Source organism: Maylandia zebra, linkage group LG6 (assembly GCF_041146795.1).
Source record: "Maylandia zebra isolate NMK-2024a linkage group LG6, Mzebra_GT3a, whole genome shotgun sequence".
NCBI classification, from domain to species: Eukaryota; Metazoa; Chordata; class Actinopteri; order Cichliformes; family Cichlidae; genus Maylandia; species Maylandia zebra.
The window spans coordinates 22,687,343-22,705,872 of NC_135172.1; the positions used below are offsets into that span (position 1 = coordinate 22,687,343).

General features: G+C 40.9%; 2 protein-coding genes across 2 annotated transcripts in view; one reads left to right on the plus strand and one right to left on the minus strand.

Annotated features, from left to right (window-relative positions):
• The window catches only part of gucy1a1 (guanylate cyclase 1 soluble subunit alpha 1), a 250,801-nt gene that overhangs the window by 117,909 nt on the left and 114,362 nt on the right, over positions 1 to 18,530 (plus strand). The window lies entirely within an intron of this gene.
• Positions 163 to 11,880, minus strand: LOC101486686 (ATP-dependent RNA helicase DHX15). Its single transcript, XM_004549495.5, has 14 exons — positions 11,675 to 11,880; positions 9,389 to 9,731; positions 9,030 to 9,223; positions 8,770 to 8,929; positions 7,656 to 7,874; positions 7,360 to 7,527; positions 6,707 to 6,793; positions 6,381 to 6,530; positions 5,582 to 5,690; positions 5,296 to 5,487; positions 2,202 to 2,324; positions 1,287 to 1,477; positions 745 to 914; positions 163 to 642 (listed from the first exon to the last, which is right to left on the minus strand). The coding sequence occupies exons 1-14, from the start codon at positions 11,737 to 11,739 to the stop codon at positions 525 to 527; spliced, it is 2,289 nt and encodes a 762-aa protein (XP_004549552.1). The 5' UTR covers positions 11,740 to 11,880; the 3' UTR covers positions 163 to 524.

Here is an 18,530-nt window from a genome sequence, read left to right on the forward strand (position 1 = left end):
TAAAGTCATGTTATGCATAAACATAACGCTGCACTGAAGTAGATCATTCTTTTTTAAACAGCAGGTGTTCAAGTACTGATTCACTTTACCCAACCTTCATTTCCATATTTAGTCAACCAAAAGCATCTAGACAAAAGCACAAAAACCACGGATCAAACTGTCTTTCGGATAACTGACTTTACTAATTAATTTATACAGAGAAATGAAGTCAAAGCTCATTGTTTTAAAGAAACAAAGCAAGCACAAACGTTTATGACTCAGCAGTTTCCTAAACAAAATTCAACCACATCTAAATAACACATTTGTTATTCCGTTTCAGTAATTACGACCGGGTCTAACCACTGTTGTTGACATTTTATCTGACGGTACACGTAGTTACAGAATTAACATTGATGGGGGGGGGGCAAAGAAAATATTTTTAAAAAATAATCAAAAAGTCAAATTTGAAACATTAAGATACAATGAGAGAAAGATCTAAAACTAAAGTAAGCAGTTGTTTTTCCAGGACACTTGTTGGCTGTTGTTCAGTACTGGGAATACTCTTTGCTCTCTAGTTTGGCAATGATTCGCTCCAGCTGTCGCTTAGCTTCACATTGTGGGAAGTTACTCATTTCGTAGTACTGAGGTGCAATCTTCACCAGCCTGTAACAGAGACAGGAGAACATGGATGACCCCGTCATTCAGCTAACGCAACACATGTTAAAATAACAGCTTTTAGTGAGATCTTATTGTCTGTACACGTACCACTCTGGCTTGATGTCTGTGCATGTGCGGATGTAGTTCTTGGTGGTGAGGACAAACTCGTTGTAGAGCACCCACTCTGGTTTGTGGTCCAGGACTGTAGATGGGTGCAGCTGGACCACTTGGTTGTCTTTCACTGTGAGGTAATGGCCTGTGCGCTCCAAATGAGCCACCTGCAGGGAGGTCCAAAAGAATAATTTGAAAAAGGATAACAATAAAATCCTTTTCAACACTAAGCCCACTAACAGGCTGATAGCAGACTTCAGTTTACTGCCAGAGAGGAACACTGACCACATTTTTTAACCTGGGCTGAAAAGATAAATCAATCATTAGAAAATTGGGGTAACAGAATAATTTAGATCCATTCAAAATCAAAAGCAGCTTTCCTAATATACACGTTTTTCGCTGTACTGTGTCTCGGTTTATGGCTGCAAAGGTTTTAACAAAACTCATGTGCGTTTGATTCCAAACTGAACAACAGACCGTCCTCAAAGCATCCCAAAGCTCCTTCTTCTTCCTCCTCCAAATCTATTATGTCTGCTCACCTGCATGAAGAAGCCGGTGCAGAGCGCCCGTCGGATGTTGATGTAGTAATCTCTGCTTGTGAACTCCGTGCTCCGACGAGGCAAGTTGAAGCGGTCCATGATCCTGGACAGCTGCTGCCGCACATTGTCGGCAGACATCAGCGAGCGGTAGTTGACAAAGTTGTCATAGCACCACTGGTTAGACTCATGGTCTGGAAAAAGGCATGAGACACATTCAAGTCTAAGGTGCTAACTAGATCATCAAAATTGAACTAATCCCCAAATGAGTTGTTAATAAAAAATAGATCATGACTCTTTATCTTTAAAATATGTCAGATGAAACATGTTTTCAAGCATAAATGTCTACAAATCATGTACTGAATTAGTCATTTTAAACCAAAATGATGCATGAGGACACAAAAACGCATATTCCTGTCACCTCAGTAGCTCTCAATAGGTTATACATTTGAGTCTTGTCACACAACACCTCAAACCTCTCTGTTGCATACTAGCCTGTATGTAACAGAGAGGTTCAGCTGTTTCCAGGAACATTCACAGTCAGATCCCTGAAGCATTGGAATAAACTGCCTGAGGAAATCTGGTCAGCAGAGTCAGTGCTGTCTTTGAAATCTCTGCTCAGGCTGGTTATCCAGAAGCCACCTGTGACTGTTTTAACAACTCTCATTGTATTCATCTACTGTATTTTTCTGTACGAATGCTCACATATCATATAACATTCAACCACTCTACTGCTCCATTATAAACACATCTTTCTTCAGCACGTTTTCTTTAGCTTTAAAAGCTCATATGTTGCACTTTCATCTTATTCTGCTGACCATAAAGTGTGTGTAAAAAAAACAACAACAAAAAAAACAAATTAATGCAGGTTTAACTTCATCATGCAGAAATCCAAATAAAACGTGGACTGATGCTCACTTTGTTTGAAGGCGTGATAGACGTTGAGCAGCGTCAAGTGGTCTCCATCAATGTGAGCAAACCTCATCTTGGACTCGTCTGCTGCCTTCTTAGCCTCCGTAGGACGGACAAAACACTGTGGGACTAAACAAGGTTGGTATGGGCCCCAACAAAGCCGCCCATAGGGATGAGTCAAACATTCACAGAAAAATGCAGCAAAGCCTATGATGCTAGGGCACTCGACACTGCTTGGGACAGGGCAGGACCACAAGCTCTATAAGAGGGAGCTGCAGTCTGTTCTCATGGTCATTCCCAACTGTAATGGTTACTAGCTCGTAGAGAGGGGTCATTTAACCACATCTGTAAAACAAGAGTTTTCACACAGCTGCAGAGTGTTAGGGACACCAACAACGTTGAACCTTTCCAAAACTCACAGATCTTACTTTAGCTACATGAGTGTTAGGCCTTTTAGTAAGTGGAAGACTGAAACACATCTGAGCTACATGTTACTCTACAGTGCAACATTAATTTTTAAAGTGTTACTTCAAAAAAGAAAATTCAATAAATATGAAAAACGTCCAAGTGGTGCCTGCCCTATCCACTTTCTTTAATGATGAAGCACTCGTGAAAAACTTGCTTTCTATTAACAAAAATGCAAGAAAAAAAAACCCCAAACAAAAACCTGAGATTTAAAGTTAAGACTTAATATATGAAGTCGTATTGACCTACATGCCTGTGGCAAAAAAACAAAACAGAAATATGAGTATTTTATTGTCTTTTTCCAACTGATTCATTATTTCCTTATTTGTACTAAAATCAAAAATAAACTCTCCAACAAACCACCCTGATGAATATATGATTCAATATAAATAACATCAGTTGTGACTAATACTGGCATGAAATGTGTCATATATGTATTGACAAGCATCTGAAATATCAGCCTGTTCAGTTGTCATAATCCTGGACAAGGCACTACAAACGATCTGCACTTGTTTTCTGAGTACTTCCGTAAACATTAAGTCAGCGCTTAGTTGTTAAATCTTAAAAGGGGCATAAGTGACCCCCAGATCTCTTTTTTTGGTCTCTACAAGAGCAGCTTTGCATGAGTCAGTTTATTATTCATTTGTTACCCCTCAATTCTGATGGGGGCTGATGTCCTCACAGCCAGAGCTACGTGGCTTAGATAATCATATTAACGTTATCTGCTCTCATTGAAATCAAACAAAGCCAGGAGTAGGGGAAAAACCTCAGAAATCAAGAGGAAATCATTTAGAGCAGTCTGAAGATTGTGTCTCACAAGGTTTGTTCACACAAATGTGGATCTTTGCTTTTAAAACTTTAGCCTATTCAATATGAGCATCTAGAGCTGGGCGATAGAACGATAACGATATGTATCGCGATATAACTTTTACTCAATAGAGAAATTAAGCTATCGCGATAGACCTCGCCGCTCTTGTCCTCAAAAAAAAAAAAAAAAAAAAAAAAAAAAAAAAGAAAAGGTCAGCCAATCCAAATTAAGTAGCGCAGAGCCGAACCAATCACAGCCGCAGCGTCACGTCGCGTGACTTGTTAGGTACAGCACAAGTGCCAAGCCGCACGTGTGTTTGTTTGGGAAGCAGCCAGCGGGTAATGGAGCCAGCGCGTAATGGAGGAAATGAGTGTGCCGACTAGAAAAATCAACCGAGCGTGACCGAAGAGAAAACAGATGATGGTTCCAATGCCGGAGAGATTGTCGAACGGAAGAGCCATAGAAGTTCCGTAGTGTGAAGGTATTTCGGCTATTTCAAGTCTGACAAAAAACAGAGTAGCGTGCACTGTAAATTGTGCCGAAAGCAAGTCTGGAAATACAATAAACTGGTGCATGCGTCACACTGTGCGCCACGTTATTGTTTCGGTGAAATGAATTTCTACAATACTGTTACTGTTAATTCTACTCTCTGCAGTGTTTAAATGCTTACATATACACACAGTTACTGTCCCTCCACACATACGACTCGGTTCTGCTTCTGTGCCCCAGCTTTGTTTACTTTTTCCCACCGAGGCTTCTAGACTTCTGATTGGCCAACATTTCGGCACGGTTAGGAATCTAGCGCCACCTGCTGCTTTGGCATGTTCATAGCAGCGTTTTCCTTCATTTCTGCCTTTATGTGTGGACGGGATTATTTTTTAAAACGAAAACGGAAAATCTCAGTTTTCAAAAATACCCGTGTACGTGTGGACGTAGCCTCAGTCTCTGACTGGAAGCGCTAATTCGTCATTCGGCTTTTGTCAGACTAAAGTAACTGTTAAAACTGTTTGAAAAGCTAAGCTATACAACAAGGAGAGATTGAGAATTTCCTTTTAGTTCTCAGTTTATTTGATATTGACAAAAGTTAGTCAGTTTTGTCTGTTCTTCTGTAAAACAAACTAAGATTTATTTTTAGAATTAATATTTTGTTTCTAAGTGGAATTGACAATTTAGTCTTTTTCATTTGTTCTATTTTGAAACTTAAACGCTTTAGTGGCTGCCTTTTGTGTAGTTTGCAATATTTGCCTTTATTTATCTGAAAAAGTCTCATGTTCCTTAAGTACATCTACCCCGTTGAACTTATTATGGGAAATAAATATTTAAATAGAAACAAGCTGCTGATTATTTCACATTTTACTTGTGAGCAACGGCACATTTAAATCTTACAAATATAGTTATTTGGCTTATATCGTGATAGATATCGTTATCGCCTGAAATGAAAAAAACATATCGTGATATGAAAAAATCTCATATCACCCAGCTCTATGAGCATCCCTCAGTTTGACAGTACCTTTTATACATGAGACAGAATAAAGAAAAGGATAATAGCACCTCTTTAATAAGCTTTCTATACATCTCATCATTATTCAGTAAATTTATTATGCAAGAGATAGATAAGACTTGGTGGGCCCCGTGGGATATTCTGTGTTTTAAATGGGCCGCAGCACTCTTGACTTTGGGAATGGCTGGTTTAGAGGAGTAGAAAATGTGCACAAACTGGACGTACATTGGGATTATTTTTAACACTACCTGTAATCAGAAGTGTTAACCCAAAGGGACTTGGCCTACAACAGGCAAGTAAGATGTCAGCCCAGTCCTGGGCATTACCTGACAGCATGGCAGTAATGGAAAGGATCTCGTTGGAGCAGTTAAACTCGCAGCTCGCAATGACCATCTTTGCCAGTTGGGGGTCCAGAGGAAATTCTGCCATCATGGAGCCCAGCTCCGTCAGGTCACCGTCATCGTTGAGAGCTGCCAGGTAGTTAAGCAGCTCAAGGGCCCTCATCAACGTCTCAGGAGCTGCATGGAGGAGAGACTGTGAGGTCAGCTAGCCATGGCTAACTAGCATAAAAGGACTACTTACAGTTCACAATAAGACTGCAGGCTGACTTACCAGGTGGATCCATGAAGTCAAAGTGGACAAGGTCATCAATACCCAGCTTTTTAAGCTGAAGCACTACAGATCCCAAGTTTGAGCGAAGAATCTCAGGGTATGTGTTATCCTAAAAAGGGACGATAATAAAGTCAAATATAATGAATGTTGTTATCCTGAAGAAGGAGCGAGCAGCACAAAGATTAACCTGATGTGGTGAAGTGAGGGGATATGAGGTGCTAACAAGGGCAGAGCTCTTAGCATAATGTCTGAGAGGCTTTGTCACACAACATGAGCGACCTATGTACAAGGGCAAACTGTGGAGAAGACATAATGCTGAATTTATATGGCAGATTGTTCACTTCGAAGGCAGCAAAGAGTTTAAATCTTTGTGCTTGAGTGATCACCATTCAAGCAATCCGCGTGATCTACAAATGATCATGAATGTGAAGTGACGTCTGCAGTATTTACACTGTGTAAACTCTTACTTCTTGACACTGCTGCATCCATATGAAGGCAGCAGTCTGATGGCATGCCTCTAATTTAGGAAAGTTTACTACAATATAACTTTATTTCAATGTTTCAGGAATCAGGTTAGTCCAGCATAACTCAGTATTCGGTATAAAGTTTCCTTTCATTTGATGAGCTGATGTCATTTTGGGCTTCTGTGACTCACACTGCCGCTTCTTTGCAAAAGCCTCCAAACCAAAATTTCAGGTGCATTTGAAAATCTGTGTGTCCCCTGTGAAGGACATACAAGGTCCTTCACAGTTTACGATGCCTTTATCCAAACCTCAACAACAACAACAAAATCACTTGCCTGCATCTCTGTTTTGTAGGCCTTCTCTGTGTAGAGACGGAAGCATTTCCCTGGACGTGTTCTTCCAGCTCGTCCTGCCCTCTGCTGGGCAGAAGCTTTACTGATGGCTGTAACGAGCAGAGACTCCACTCTGATTCGAGGATTGTACACCTAGACACACGTGGCAAAGCATGTTTAGGTACAACAGCTCTCATGATAGATTACTACAATGAGATGAAAAAAACAAAAAACAAAATCATAAACATCTACATTTCAGTCACTTTCACATCACTTGAGACCAAACTAATCATAAAGCTGAGCAATCAGGTGAGTCACTTTTGGTCTACCTTTTGTTTGGCAAATCCAGGGTCAATGACAAACACCACGCCATCAATTGTTAGAGAAGTCTCAGCGATATTTGTCGACACCACAACCTGAGGGAAGAAGCAAAGTGATGTAAAATATTTGAAACCTGATAGGTGAGAATCTGTTTGTTTGTTTAAAAGGGGTTTCTGCACACAAAAGCAAAACTCATCCATTATATTTAGGCCACAGCACAGTATTGGCACTTTTTATTTGCCACAAATGGCCTGAATGTGCATTTTTCTTAAAGACATAAGAATTCTGTTATATATTATCCTTGGTCTGATCTACTGTGCATTATCAGAAATCAGTTTCTTTTCTTTCCATTTGTAATACACACAGGGTAACATTTGCATCCCAGAATCAGACTTCAGGAATACTTTAGTGCCCCCTAGTGTCAGTCAAAAAAAAAAAAACAACCTACATCTTACAATGCAGGCTATTGAGATAATAAAGACAACTATGTAAATGACGTGAAACTGCAATAACTTTAAAACCGATGTACAAAATGAATGTTATTGGTCATCATTATTCTCCACTAGCCTTAAAAACCATCTGCGAATGTAATACCTTCAGCAAATTTACAGGAAATGCATTTTAAAACCTTAATCTCCTTGACTTTATTTCAAACTTGTACCTTTCTTCCTATTGCACCATTTGGCTTCCTTGGAGGAGGAGGCTCAAAGATTCTTTGTTGCTGCTGTGGAGGCAACGTGGAATACAGTGGAATGATTTTGATGTCTCCGACCTCAGGACCCAGGTCATCTACCTCACGCTTGATCCGTTTGCATGCCTCATCAATTTCCTGAAAGAAAAAAAAAAAAAAAAAAAAAAAAAAAAAAGTATTATAACCTTGCATTTTGAATCAGTGGAGGGTGTGCTGCTTCAAATTAAAGTCTACTGGAACTGTAACCTGAGAATTATGAGCTTTACCTCTTGACCGGTGAGGAAGAGAAGACAATCACCTTCCTCTTCCTCACACATATGAATCTGGATGACAGTACGGATTGCTGCCTCAAGGTAGTCCCGCTCTGGCTCCGGAGTGTAAAAGATCTCAACAGGATGTGTACGTCCAGGAATAGTTAGAAGAGGACAGCTGTCAAAGTACACCTGGAACTTCCCAGCATCTAGCGTGGCACTCATGACAATCACCTGCACACAAAGTTTATATGTGGGTATATAAAATACTTAAATCTTACAAATATCTGCAATGGTATCATCTCTGTATGATATTAGCTGTATAGTGCTCTTAATGTTATTACATGGTAACAAAAGATGGAGCTTTTATGAAAATTCCTATGTATGCAATCATCCTTCTCTATACATTAAATACCCCATCTGCATTTTCTTCTGTCATTCACACAACTTCACATCACACCAGAAACCTCTAAAAGTGGAGGTTTTAGCCTACCCCAGGTTTCTTTTTTGTTTTGTTTTTTTACATTGACCAGATTCTCCACACTGTCCCAATTTCTGACTTCCTGTCTCTTCTGGTCTTTGTCCCTGGTTGGAATTCTAACCAGCGTCTTTAGTGGCCACATCCAATCCAGCTTTGTGTGCAAAATTACATTTTCTGGGGATAACTAAAGTGATAACAAATTACAACCATGGCAAGCATCAAAGGCCACCTCCAGTAGACACTGCTTAATTTAACATGGCTAATGACCATTGACATGCTCCATTAGTGATATTTCCTACTGAACTGTCCATTTCCTACTGATGCATGAATGGCTAATCAAATCCTGCTGCTCGTTGCGTTTCTAACTTTACTACTGGAACATACTCAACTTGTGAGTGGTGTCACTCCTAAATCCAACATCCAACTTCTGAGGCAACTAGAAAGAAGCATAATTCACCTGGCACACCTGCTTTTGTTTTCCTTACTAAATGTTTTAAATATTCTGAGTAGAAATTAAATCTTGTTTTTAAATCAGCTAGATTAGTTGGGGGGTTTTTTTTGGTTTTTTTTAATCTAGGAAGCACCTGTTTGTAAAGACATAGATACATTAAAATTACATCCCACTTGGGTGAAGAAAAAAAAAAATACCTTCAGATCTGATCTCTGACGAACCACTTCTTTCAGTACTCCCATCAGGATGTCTGTGGCCAGAGTTCTCTCATGAGCCTCATCCAGAATGATCACACCATATCGTTCCAGCAGTGGGTCATTCATGGCCTCTCTTAACAACATACCGTCTGTCATGTACCTGAAGAAACAACAATGCTTTGTTAGGCTGGGCTGCTCTGTGCCAGTGAATAGCAGATTCTCTGAATCAAACCATCTCATTCACTCACAGCACCACTTACTTTAATATAGTCTTGGCAGAGCTACAATCCTCAAATCGGATGGAGTAGCCAACTTCCTGTCCAAGCATGACGTCCATTTCGTCCGCCACCCTCTGAGCCACACTCATGGCTGCTACTCTTCTGGGCTGAGTACAGGCTACTGCCCGCTTAGGACCAGGCAAGCTTCTAACCATATCCACACACCACTGTGGGATCTGCAGATTTAATCAAAGGTTGCAGAGAATCTAATAAAACCAAATCAATTTAAAAAAAAAAAGATATGCATTTACACTGTGCCATCACACTGTTGGCTTTTTTCAGCAAGGGTAGCACAAGATTACTGACACATAAGAGACGCACCAATGCACTTGACTTCATACCTGTGTTGTCTTGCCGGAGCCAGTCTCTCCAACAAGCACAAAGCTTTGGTGACGTGTGATGATGTCGGTGAAGCTTTCCTTGTACTCCCACACTGGAAGCTGTAGCCTCTTCTTCAGGATCTCATAGTAGCGGGGAGTATGGGGCAGGTTGGTGAATGGGTTGATCTGCTGTTGTAGGACCATTTGCTTGAGCGGTGGTAAGGCTGAAGCAGCGGGTGTGCTGTTAGATGGGGCACTAGATGGCTTTGGTTCTCTGTCCCGGTCTCTGTCCCGATCACGGTCTCTGTCTCGGTCCCTATCCCTCGAACGGTCCTCACGGTCTCTGTCACGGTCCCGGTCTCTCCTGTCAACATTAGAACAGCACATCATTGTCAACATTCTAATTGTAAAAGAAATAATCAGGTTACAGTTTGCAATCTCAGGGCAATGAGAGTAAAGTTGGGACATTGTCCAATGTTTCCCATATTCAAGCATGCTTGATGCGTTCAACATGTTTAAACTGTCTACCGACCTTTTCACCACTTTAATTGATAGGCACTAAATGACAGCCTATTGCAAATTTATTTGCCATAGTGAGCCTCCATCTCACCCTATCCCTTGCATCCTCCTCTATCGCACCCACTACACTACCCATGGATGTAATGAAGTCCTCCTTCACTACATCCATGAACCTCGTCTGGGGTCATCCTCATTCCCTCATGCTTGGAAACATCATACTCAACATCGTTTGTGCAATATATCTACTATCCCTCCTCTTTCTGCCTCGTCTCCAAACTGCTTAACCTGAGCTGTCCCTCTAATGCACTGCCTATTCTGGTCACTCTTAATAAAAACCTGACATCACCAGCTCAGCCACCTACCTTTCTGTCAGTGCCACCATGTCCAAATCAGAGTCATAGCAGGTTACACAACTGTCTCATAAATGTCCCCTTTCACTCTTGCTTCCATCCTTCTGTCTCACACCACCCCTGACACTGGTCTCCACCCACACCACTCTACCTGCACTCTCTTCTTCACATTTCTTTTCCTCAGTTCATAGCTATTTAAACTCATCCATCTTTACCATCTCTACTACTTGTAACTCCACCTTTCCACTTGTCTCCCTCTCATTCACGCACACATGTATTCTGTCTTAGTTCTACTGACTTTCATTCTTTTTCTATCCAGACTCTCCTCCACCTGCTCTCTGCAGATCCATCCTCTGTTATCATAGTCCACAGAGGATCCTGCCTGAACTCATCTGTCAGTCTGTCCATCACCATGGCAATCAAGCAGGAGCTCAGAACCGATCCCTGGTGTAATCCCACGCCCACCTTGAACCCAACTGTCACTCCTTTGCATGCTACATCGCTGTCCTCATACTTATGATTTTGTGTTGTGATATTTTAAAGTTATAAAACGAACCTGACACTAGTCTGTTTAAATTATGATCTTATAGCAGTGCCACTTCTAAACTACCTGACGTTTACTTTTGCATTTAGACAGATACTGACATATCTGCAGTGGGTGCACACTGTCAGTTTAACAAGCACACACAGTTACAGCAAATGTTTCTAACATCACATCAAATACTTTGAGGGCTTAAAAGTTTATATGTTTATTTATTTTTATACAAATTGTTTACAATTAATGGGTCACAATATACTTATTTGCAAACTGTCAATATTTAGCCTACTTTTACTGGTAGTTTGAACAGTCAATCTCAATGAAATCCTGCAAATTTAAAAAGAATTGCCACGATTTCTTTCGCATCTGTAAGTCTGTTGTGGAGGTTTTCACTGAAATAAACACACACGAGCACAACGTAAAACATGTGAGTGCTAAGAGACGCTAAAGTTTCTGCTAGCTTAATCGGCGCCAAGGACAATTTTAATTCGCAGCTAGTATAGTACAACATTAGATGGCTATTTTAAGAACCAAATCACAGTCTTTTAAATCGAAGCCACGGCTGGCTAGATGAACCAACACGGGTTAGATAAGGAGCTATGTTAACGTTAGCCAAACACACGTGCCCCCGCTACGATGAAGGTAACGTTGATGCTTCGTTTGTTAGCCCAACGTCTAAGGTATTTTTTTTTAATACAAGCACTTAGCACGTTTCTGTTCGCGCTGCACGATCATTCAGGTGCTATCAAGAAACAGCGAATAAAGCAGAGCTGCAGCATGAGCAGCTTAGGGTTATATTTTCTCAGCTCCCATCTTCCATCCATGGTGACCGAGAGCGGCAGCTAGCAGTTAGCTTGTACCCGACTAGTTTGAGAGCGATAACTGTGGGACTTCACTCACCCGTCGGACCTCTTCTTGCTGGAGGAGTAGTCATCACCCAAATCCAAACGATGTCTTTTTGACATCTTAAAGGTAAAATGTGGCTTTCTGTGAAACAATTAACGCGGGCACAGGTCTACCCGGCAGGTTATATTTCCTGATTCCTGTGCTGCAAGTTCTCCGACCGAAGTGTTTTCTTCTTTTCGTATTTGTGTAACACAATTTCAGCAAGCGCCACCTACTGTTGTGGAGTCTTCACTGGTGTTTCCACGGCAATCTCTTTCAAATGGATTTTCACTTATTATCAATGCTCTATATATAGTCATATAACCATATAATACTTTTTATTTTCTATTGGATTTCAAAGAAATTTGGCACATTAAAAACAAGCAAATAAAAACACGTTTTTTGCCCATTTGTTTGAGCTACTGGTCCTTAAACAATGAATTTGATAATCGTACCACACAGAAAATCCGGCACATCTATTTATTATTACGAAAACAGATGTTTTAGAAGTGGTGGTAGGGGCTTGTAGTGTGTCACTGGGGGAAAATTCTAGGCCTAATCTATTACAGTTAAAAAAATTATATATATATATTTTTAGTGTTCATATGGATGTAACGTTTTCAGTGGGAGAAACATTTTGTCACTCATCCACTGAAACCTTATAAACAGTACAGATTTACTTACCTGGATGATTGAGCATAGATCAAAAATATTTTTTATTCTACTTTAAAGTCATATGAAAGGTTTTCCCATGGGTTCTATAAAGTCCTAGTGTCATATATCACTGTGGAGGAATTATGGCCGACTCTGCAGAGTGCTTCATTTCATTGAGGTTTGCGTTCATGCACAGCTCTCACACCGGCCATTGCAACACTACGATTCTTTACTTTGTCAGACATTCTGCTGTAGATTTGCAGGTCTCCTTGGATTCATTGTCCTGTTGCATGATCAGTTTTTTGGCTAAGATGGGCTCACATTTGACTACTGAATACTTTGGTATACAGAGGACTTTATGGTCAACTGACTGCAAGGTGCCCAGGCCCTGTGGCTGCAAACTACTGCAAATCATCACCCCTCATCACCCCTGAAGTGTTTGTGCTGATATGCTATGTTTGGTTTTCACCAAATGTGGCACTTTGCATTATTGCCTAACATCTCCACTCTGCTCCAATCTGTCCAAAGGACATTGTTCTACAGGAGTTGTGATTTGTTCAGCTTTGTAAACCTAAGTTGTGCTGTCATGGTTTTCCTGGAAAGAAGACACTTTGTCCTTGACACCCTTCCAAACAAGCCATACTTGTTCAGGCTTTTTCTATTTGTATTGCCATGAATGTAAACATTTAACATGCTAACTGCTCTTGTTTTATTTAGCTATTTATTCTTAATACATTTATGAACTTATGTATACATTTGCTGGGATATCCACTCCTGGGAAGACTGCGGCACCTGAATGCTCCAGACCAACAAACTGGCTTTTATGGAGGTGCTCACACTTTCTGACGATTGACTATCAAGTGTATTTGATTAGGAACATCTGGCTGCTCTTAATTCCTGTGGGAGCAGTAATAGATGTACTTAGTTTTTCATAGGACTCTGTGCTGCCCTTTCATTTTAAATAATAATAATAATAATAATAATAATAATAATAATAATAATAATAATAATAATAATGTTAGCGCCATTTATAGTTATTACATGTTTTATTTTGAAAAGCCTGAAAAGGATATGGTGCTTTTGTTGTGAAAGTTTTGTGAGAAATAAAGTAAGCGAATGGCGGAGCGACACGATGGTTTTACCGTCGTTGTTGCACAAACCGACGCGTAAAACAGCCTCTTGTCCATCCAGACTCTTATTTTAGATATAAGAGAAATAGAGAACTCCAAGAAGAAACAAAGATAGCCATTACATTAAGTAAAACCATCATGCTCCCGAACAAGACGACTGCATCGCTATGAGATCGTGCAAAGTTTGATACAGCAAGTCAGTTAAGTGCACAGAGCTGTATGCATGAAGAATCTAAGAAAAGAAGAAATAAGCTTTCATGGATAAAGTTTTGGACTATGATATGCTGCTAAGCTACAAGTCGTGTTAAAACTGAACAATTGCGATTCTCAACTTCTTACAAATAAGTCAGTGACAGTGTTTTTGGTCTTAAGAAGATGACACTAACTACGAAAGCCTCAGCTTTGTGTCATAGACCATTTTGTTTCATGAACACTTGTTGAATAAGAAGTTGTGTAAAAGGGGCAGAGATGGCAGATAAAGACCCGCAAGGTTGCAGGCCCAGGGCACAGAGCTGCAGTAGCGGGACTGGCCACAAGAGGGCGCAAAAGTACACCGAAAGAGGTTTGGAAGAACAGCTCGGCAGGCACATAAACGCAAGAAGGTCCAAGCTGTCACAATTAACTTCAAAAATGAATAAAATTAGTGGACTGATGAAAGAGAATGAAAGCCTTGACATTGTTGATGAACATTTAAGTAACTTTTCAAAGCTGCATGAAGAATTCTTACGGGCAAATGATGATGTACTGTCACTGTTGCCAGAAGATGAAAGGAATGTGGACCAGATGCTCTGGTTCAATCCAAAAACGGAGCAGTTCAGTGCGTTTATGACTGAAGTTGAGAAATGGATCATCGTAACAAGACATCAGCATCAAGACGACGTGAGCCCAGATGACAGCGTGTCAGTGACTGCTAGACTAATTGCAAAGAAATCAGGTACCAGCGTTGGAAGAAGCTCAGTCAGTAGCCGCTCATCAAGATCGTCCAGAGCTTCTTCGGTATCATCTGTACGGCAGAAAGAAGAAGCAGAGCGCGCTGCTCTGCTCGCACGAGCCGCATCCTTGAAACAGAGACAAGCCTTGGACATTGAAGAATGTAAGTTAAAAGCAAGAAGAGAACAGCTTGAGATCGAGACAGCTATTGCTGCTTCTACAGCCAAAATAAAAGTGTTAGAGGACTGTGAATATGACAGCTGTAAAAATGATGTGGAACAGTGTGAATCAGCTGTTAAGCACTTCAGCTTCCAAGAGCCAAAGGTACAAGGTGAACATGATGGGCATTCAAAGGTAAACAGTCACAGTGTAAAACAAGAAGATGACTTGCACCAAACTGATGCCAGTGTTATTCCAATGAATCTATGTGAAGTCATGTTGAAACAAAATGATATCACTGAGATGTTAGTCAAACAACATAGACTGTCACATTTGCCTCAAAGAGACATTCCCATTTTTAGTGGTGATCCACTTGAGTTCATACCATTTACAAGAGCCTTTGACCATACAATTCATGACAAAACTGACAGTGACAGTGACAGGTTATATTACCTTGAACAGTTCACCAGAGGTGAGCCCAGAGATTTGGTAAGAAGTTGTCAGCACATGAATCCTCAACAAGGCTACAGTGAGGCAAGGAAGTTGCTGTTTTGTCATTATGGTAATGAACTGAGAATTGCAACTGCCTACATGAACAGAGCATTCAATTGGCCACAAATCAAAACAGATGATGCAAAGGCTCTTCATAGCTATTCACTGTTTCTCACTGGTTGTAACAATGCAATGCAAGACATCAGTCAACTGCAAGAGATGGAGATCCCCACGAACCTCAGAGTTATTGTCTCTAAACTGCCATACAAAATGAGAGAAATGTGGAGAGTCTCTGCTTTTGACATTCAAGAAACAAGTGGAAGGAGAGCAAAGTTCTCAGATCTGGTTAGATTCATAAACAGACAAGCAAAAATAGCTGCAGATCCTTTGTATGGTGACATTAAGGATGCTGAAGACAAAGCAAAGTCATCTGCAAATGTGAGAATGACTAGATCATCCAGGCAAAGGGGAAGCACATTTGCTACAAGTGTAACACAAGCTGCAAATGAAAGGTCACCTGAAATTAACAAAAGTGCTTCTTGTCACACTAGCAATGCCTTCCAGAAACCATGCATATACTGTGAAAAACTCCATACACTGGCAGAATGTCAAAAGGTCAGAAACCAGCCTTACAAAGAAAGACTAGAGTTCCTTAAAGCAAAGGGTCTGTGCTTTGCATGTCTGACACAAGGTCATCTGAGTAAGGACTGTAAGAAAAGATCATTGTGTGAGTACTGCTCTAAGAGACATCCAAGTATGCTTCATTGGACAAAGGAGGAGGACAGTAAGGCAGACGATTGCATCCAGAGAAATGTCTCAGACATTCCCACAACAAGTGATGAAACACACACTTCAGGCAGAATTTGTGGAGCCACGGGGGCCGGAAAAGGCATTCATGTGTTATCGATCGTTCCTGTGTGGGTTAAGTTGAAGAAAGGCAATAAGTTGATTGAGACTTATGCATTCATGGACAATGGGAGCCAAGCCACGTTTTGTTCAGAAAAACTGATGAGACAACTGGGTGTAGAAGGTAAGAAGACAAAATTCATGCTTCGCACAATGGGACAAGAAAAGATGGTGACAAGTTACCACCTGTCAGGATTAGAAGTGTGTGGTTTAAATGAGAACACCTATATAGATCTTCCTGACATTTACACTCATGCAGACATTCCAGTGTCTAGAGAGAACATCCCTACACAGGATGACTTAAAAAGGTGGCCACATCTTCGGCAAATCAAGTTCCCACATTCAGACGCAGACATTGGACTTTTGATAGGATGTGATGTGCACAAGGCTATGGAACCATGGGAGATTATTCATAGTAACGATAACGGTCCATATGCTGTTCGAACAGTCCTGGGTTGGGTTATCAATGGCCCTCTCAAGAGAGATTCTTGCTCTACTCCTTCTGACAGAGAGCTGAGTGTTTCAGTAAATCGCATCTCTGTCACTAATGTTGAGAATCTTTTGATGCAACAGCTCAACTATGATTTTCCAGAGAAAGCTTCTGAGGAAAAACAGGAAATGTCACGAGAAGACATCATGTTTATGGATTCTGTCAATGGCACAGCTGAAAGGATTAATGGTCATTATCGCATAGGTCTTCCTTTGAGAAACAAAGCTGTCAAAATGCCAAACAACCGCAGTGCAGTAATGCAGAGGGCAGAGAATCTGAAAAGAAAATTAATCAGAAACACAGAGTTTCACGAGGAGTATCAGAGCTTCATGTCTGACTTGCTGAATAAAGGCTACGCAGTTCAGGTACCAAACACAAAGACTACCCCTGAAAATGAGAGAGTTTGGTACATACCACACCATGGTGTGTACCACCCCCAGAAAAGAAAACTCTGTGTAGTTTTTGACTGTGCAGCATCCTTTCAAGGGAAATCACTGAACGAAGAACACTTGCAAGGGCCAGACCTAAGGAACACACTGATTGGAGTACTAACAAGGTTTAGGTGGGATCACATTGCCTTGATGTCAGACATAGAAGCTATGTATCACCAGGTGCGAGTACCTCCAGAGGACAGTGATCTTTTGCGTTTTCTCTGGTGGCCAAATGGGAACTTGAATGAACCTCTGCAAGAATACAAAATGATGGTGCACTTGTTTGGGGCAACATCCTCCCCAAGCTGTGCAAACTATGCACTAAAAAAAGCAGCAGAAGATGCTAAAGAAAAAATGCCACTAGCAGCAGTTACTGCTGTTCTGAACAATTTTTATGTAGATGATTGTCTTCTGTCAGTTTCAGATGAAACAGAGGCATGTACTATGGTCAGGGACCTGACTGCATTGTGTGAGAGTGGAGGATTTCACTTAACAAAGTGGATGAGCAACAGCAGACTTGTCCTTGCTTCCATTCCTGAAAAGGAAAGAGCAAAAGAGATGAAAGATTTGGATTTGAGACATGATGCACTACCAGAGGAAAGAGTCCTAGGAGTGAACTGGTGCACAGAGACAGATGTATTCAAGATCAGGATAACTGAAAAACCTGTGCCAAAGACTAGGCGAGGCATCCTCTCATTTGTAAGTGCAATATATGACCCATTGGGTTTTTTGTCTCCTGTCATTCTGACAGCAAAAATCATCCTGCGAGAGCTATGTGGCAGGAAGATTTCATGGGATGAGGAAATCCCAGCTGAACTGGCTCAAAGGTCACAAGTTTGGCATTCAGAGCTTTCAAAACTTCATGGCTTTACCGTCAACAGGTGTTTGAAACCTGCTGGATTTGGAGTGGTCATATCTACACAATTGCACCACTTCGCTGATGCCAGTGAGAGAGGTTACGGAGTCGTTACTTACCTCCGTATCACAAACCAGAAAAGAGAAACTCACTGCTCATTCATTATGGGCAAGTCCAGAGTGTCTCCTCTGAAGCAGATAACAATTCCACGTCTGGAGTTGACAGCAGCTGCAGTTGCTGTAAAAATGGACAAGCTCATGAGAAAGGAGCTTCAAATGCCACAAGAAGAATCTGTGTTTTGGTCTGACAGTAGCACTGTTTTAAAGTACATTTCCAGCGAGAACATCAGATTTAAGACATTTGTAGCAAATAGAGTGTCACTTATTAGAGACAACACAAAACCAAGTCAGTGGATGTATGTAAACTCTGAATTAAACCCTGCTGACCACGCTTCAAGAGGAATGAACACAGAGACATTCATGAAGTGTTCAAACTGGATTGCTGGGCCAGAGTTTTTGACAAAAGATAAGAAAAACTGGCCAATTCCACCGGACATTAAAGAAATACCAAAAAATGATGTCGAAGTCAAAGAGGTGATGAGTGTGGATGTTACAAAATTACATGAAAATCCAGTGAACAAACTGATCTCTCACTATTCAGACTGGTACCATCTAAAAAAGGCAGTTTCCTGTATACTTACGTTCAAGCAGCTGCTTGGCAGGTTAAGTGCGCATCGGAAGCTTCTCATGTCACAAGCAAGTGGCTGTGACAGCAGTAAAAGGAAATCTGAAAAGGTTGCAGGTCAAATGCAGCAGTTCAAAAC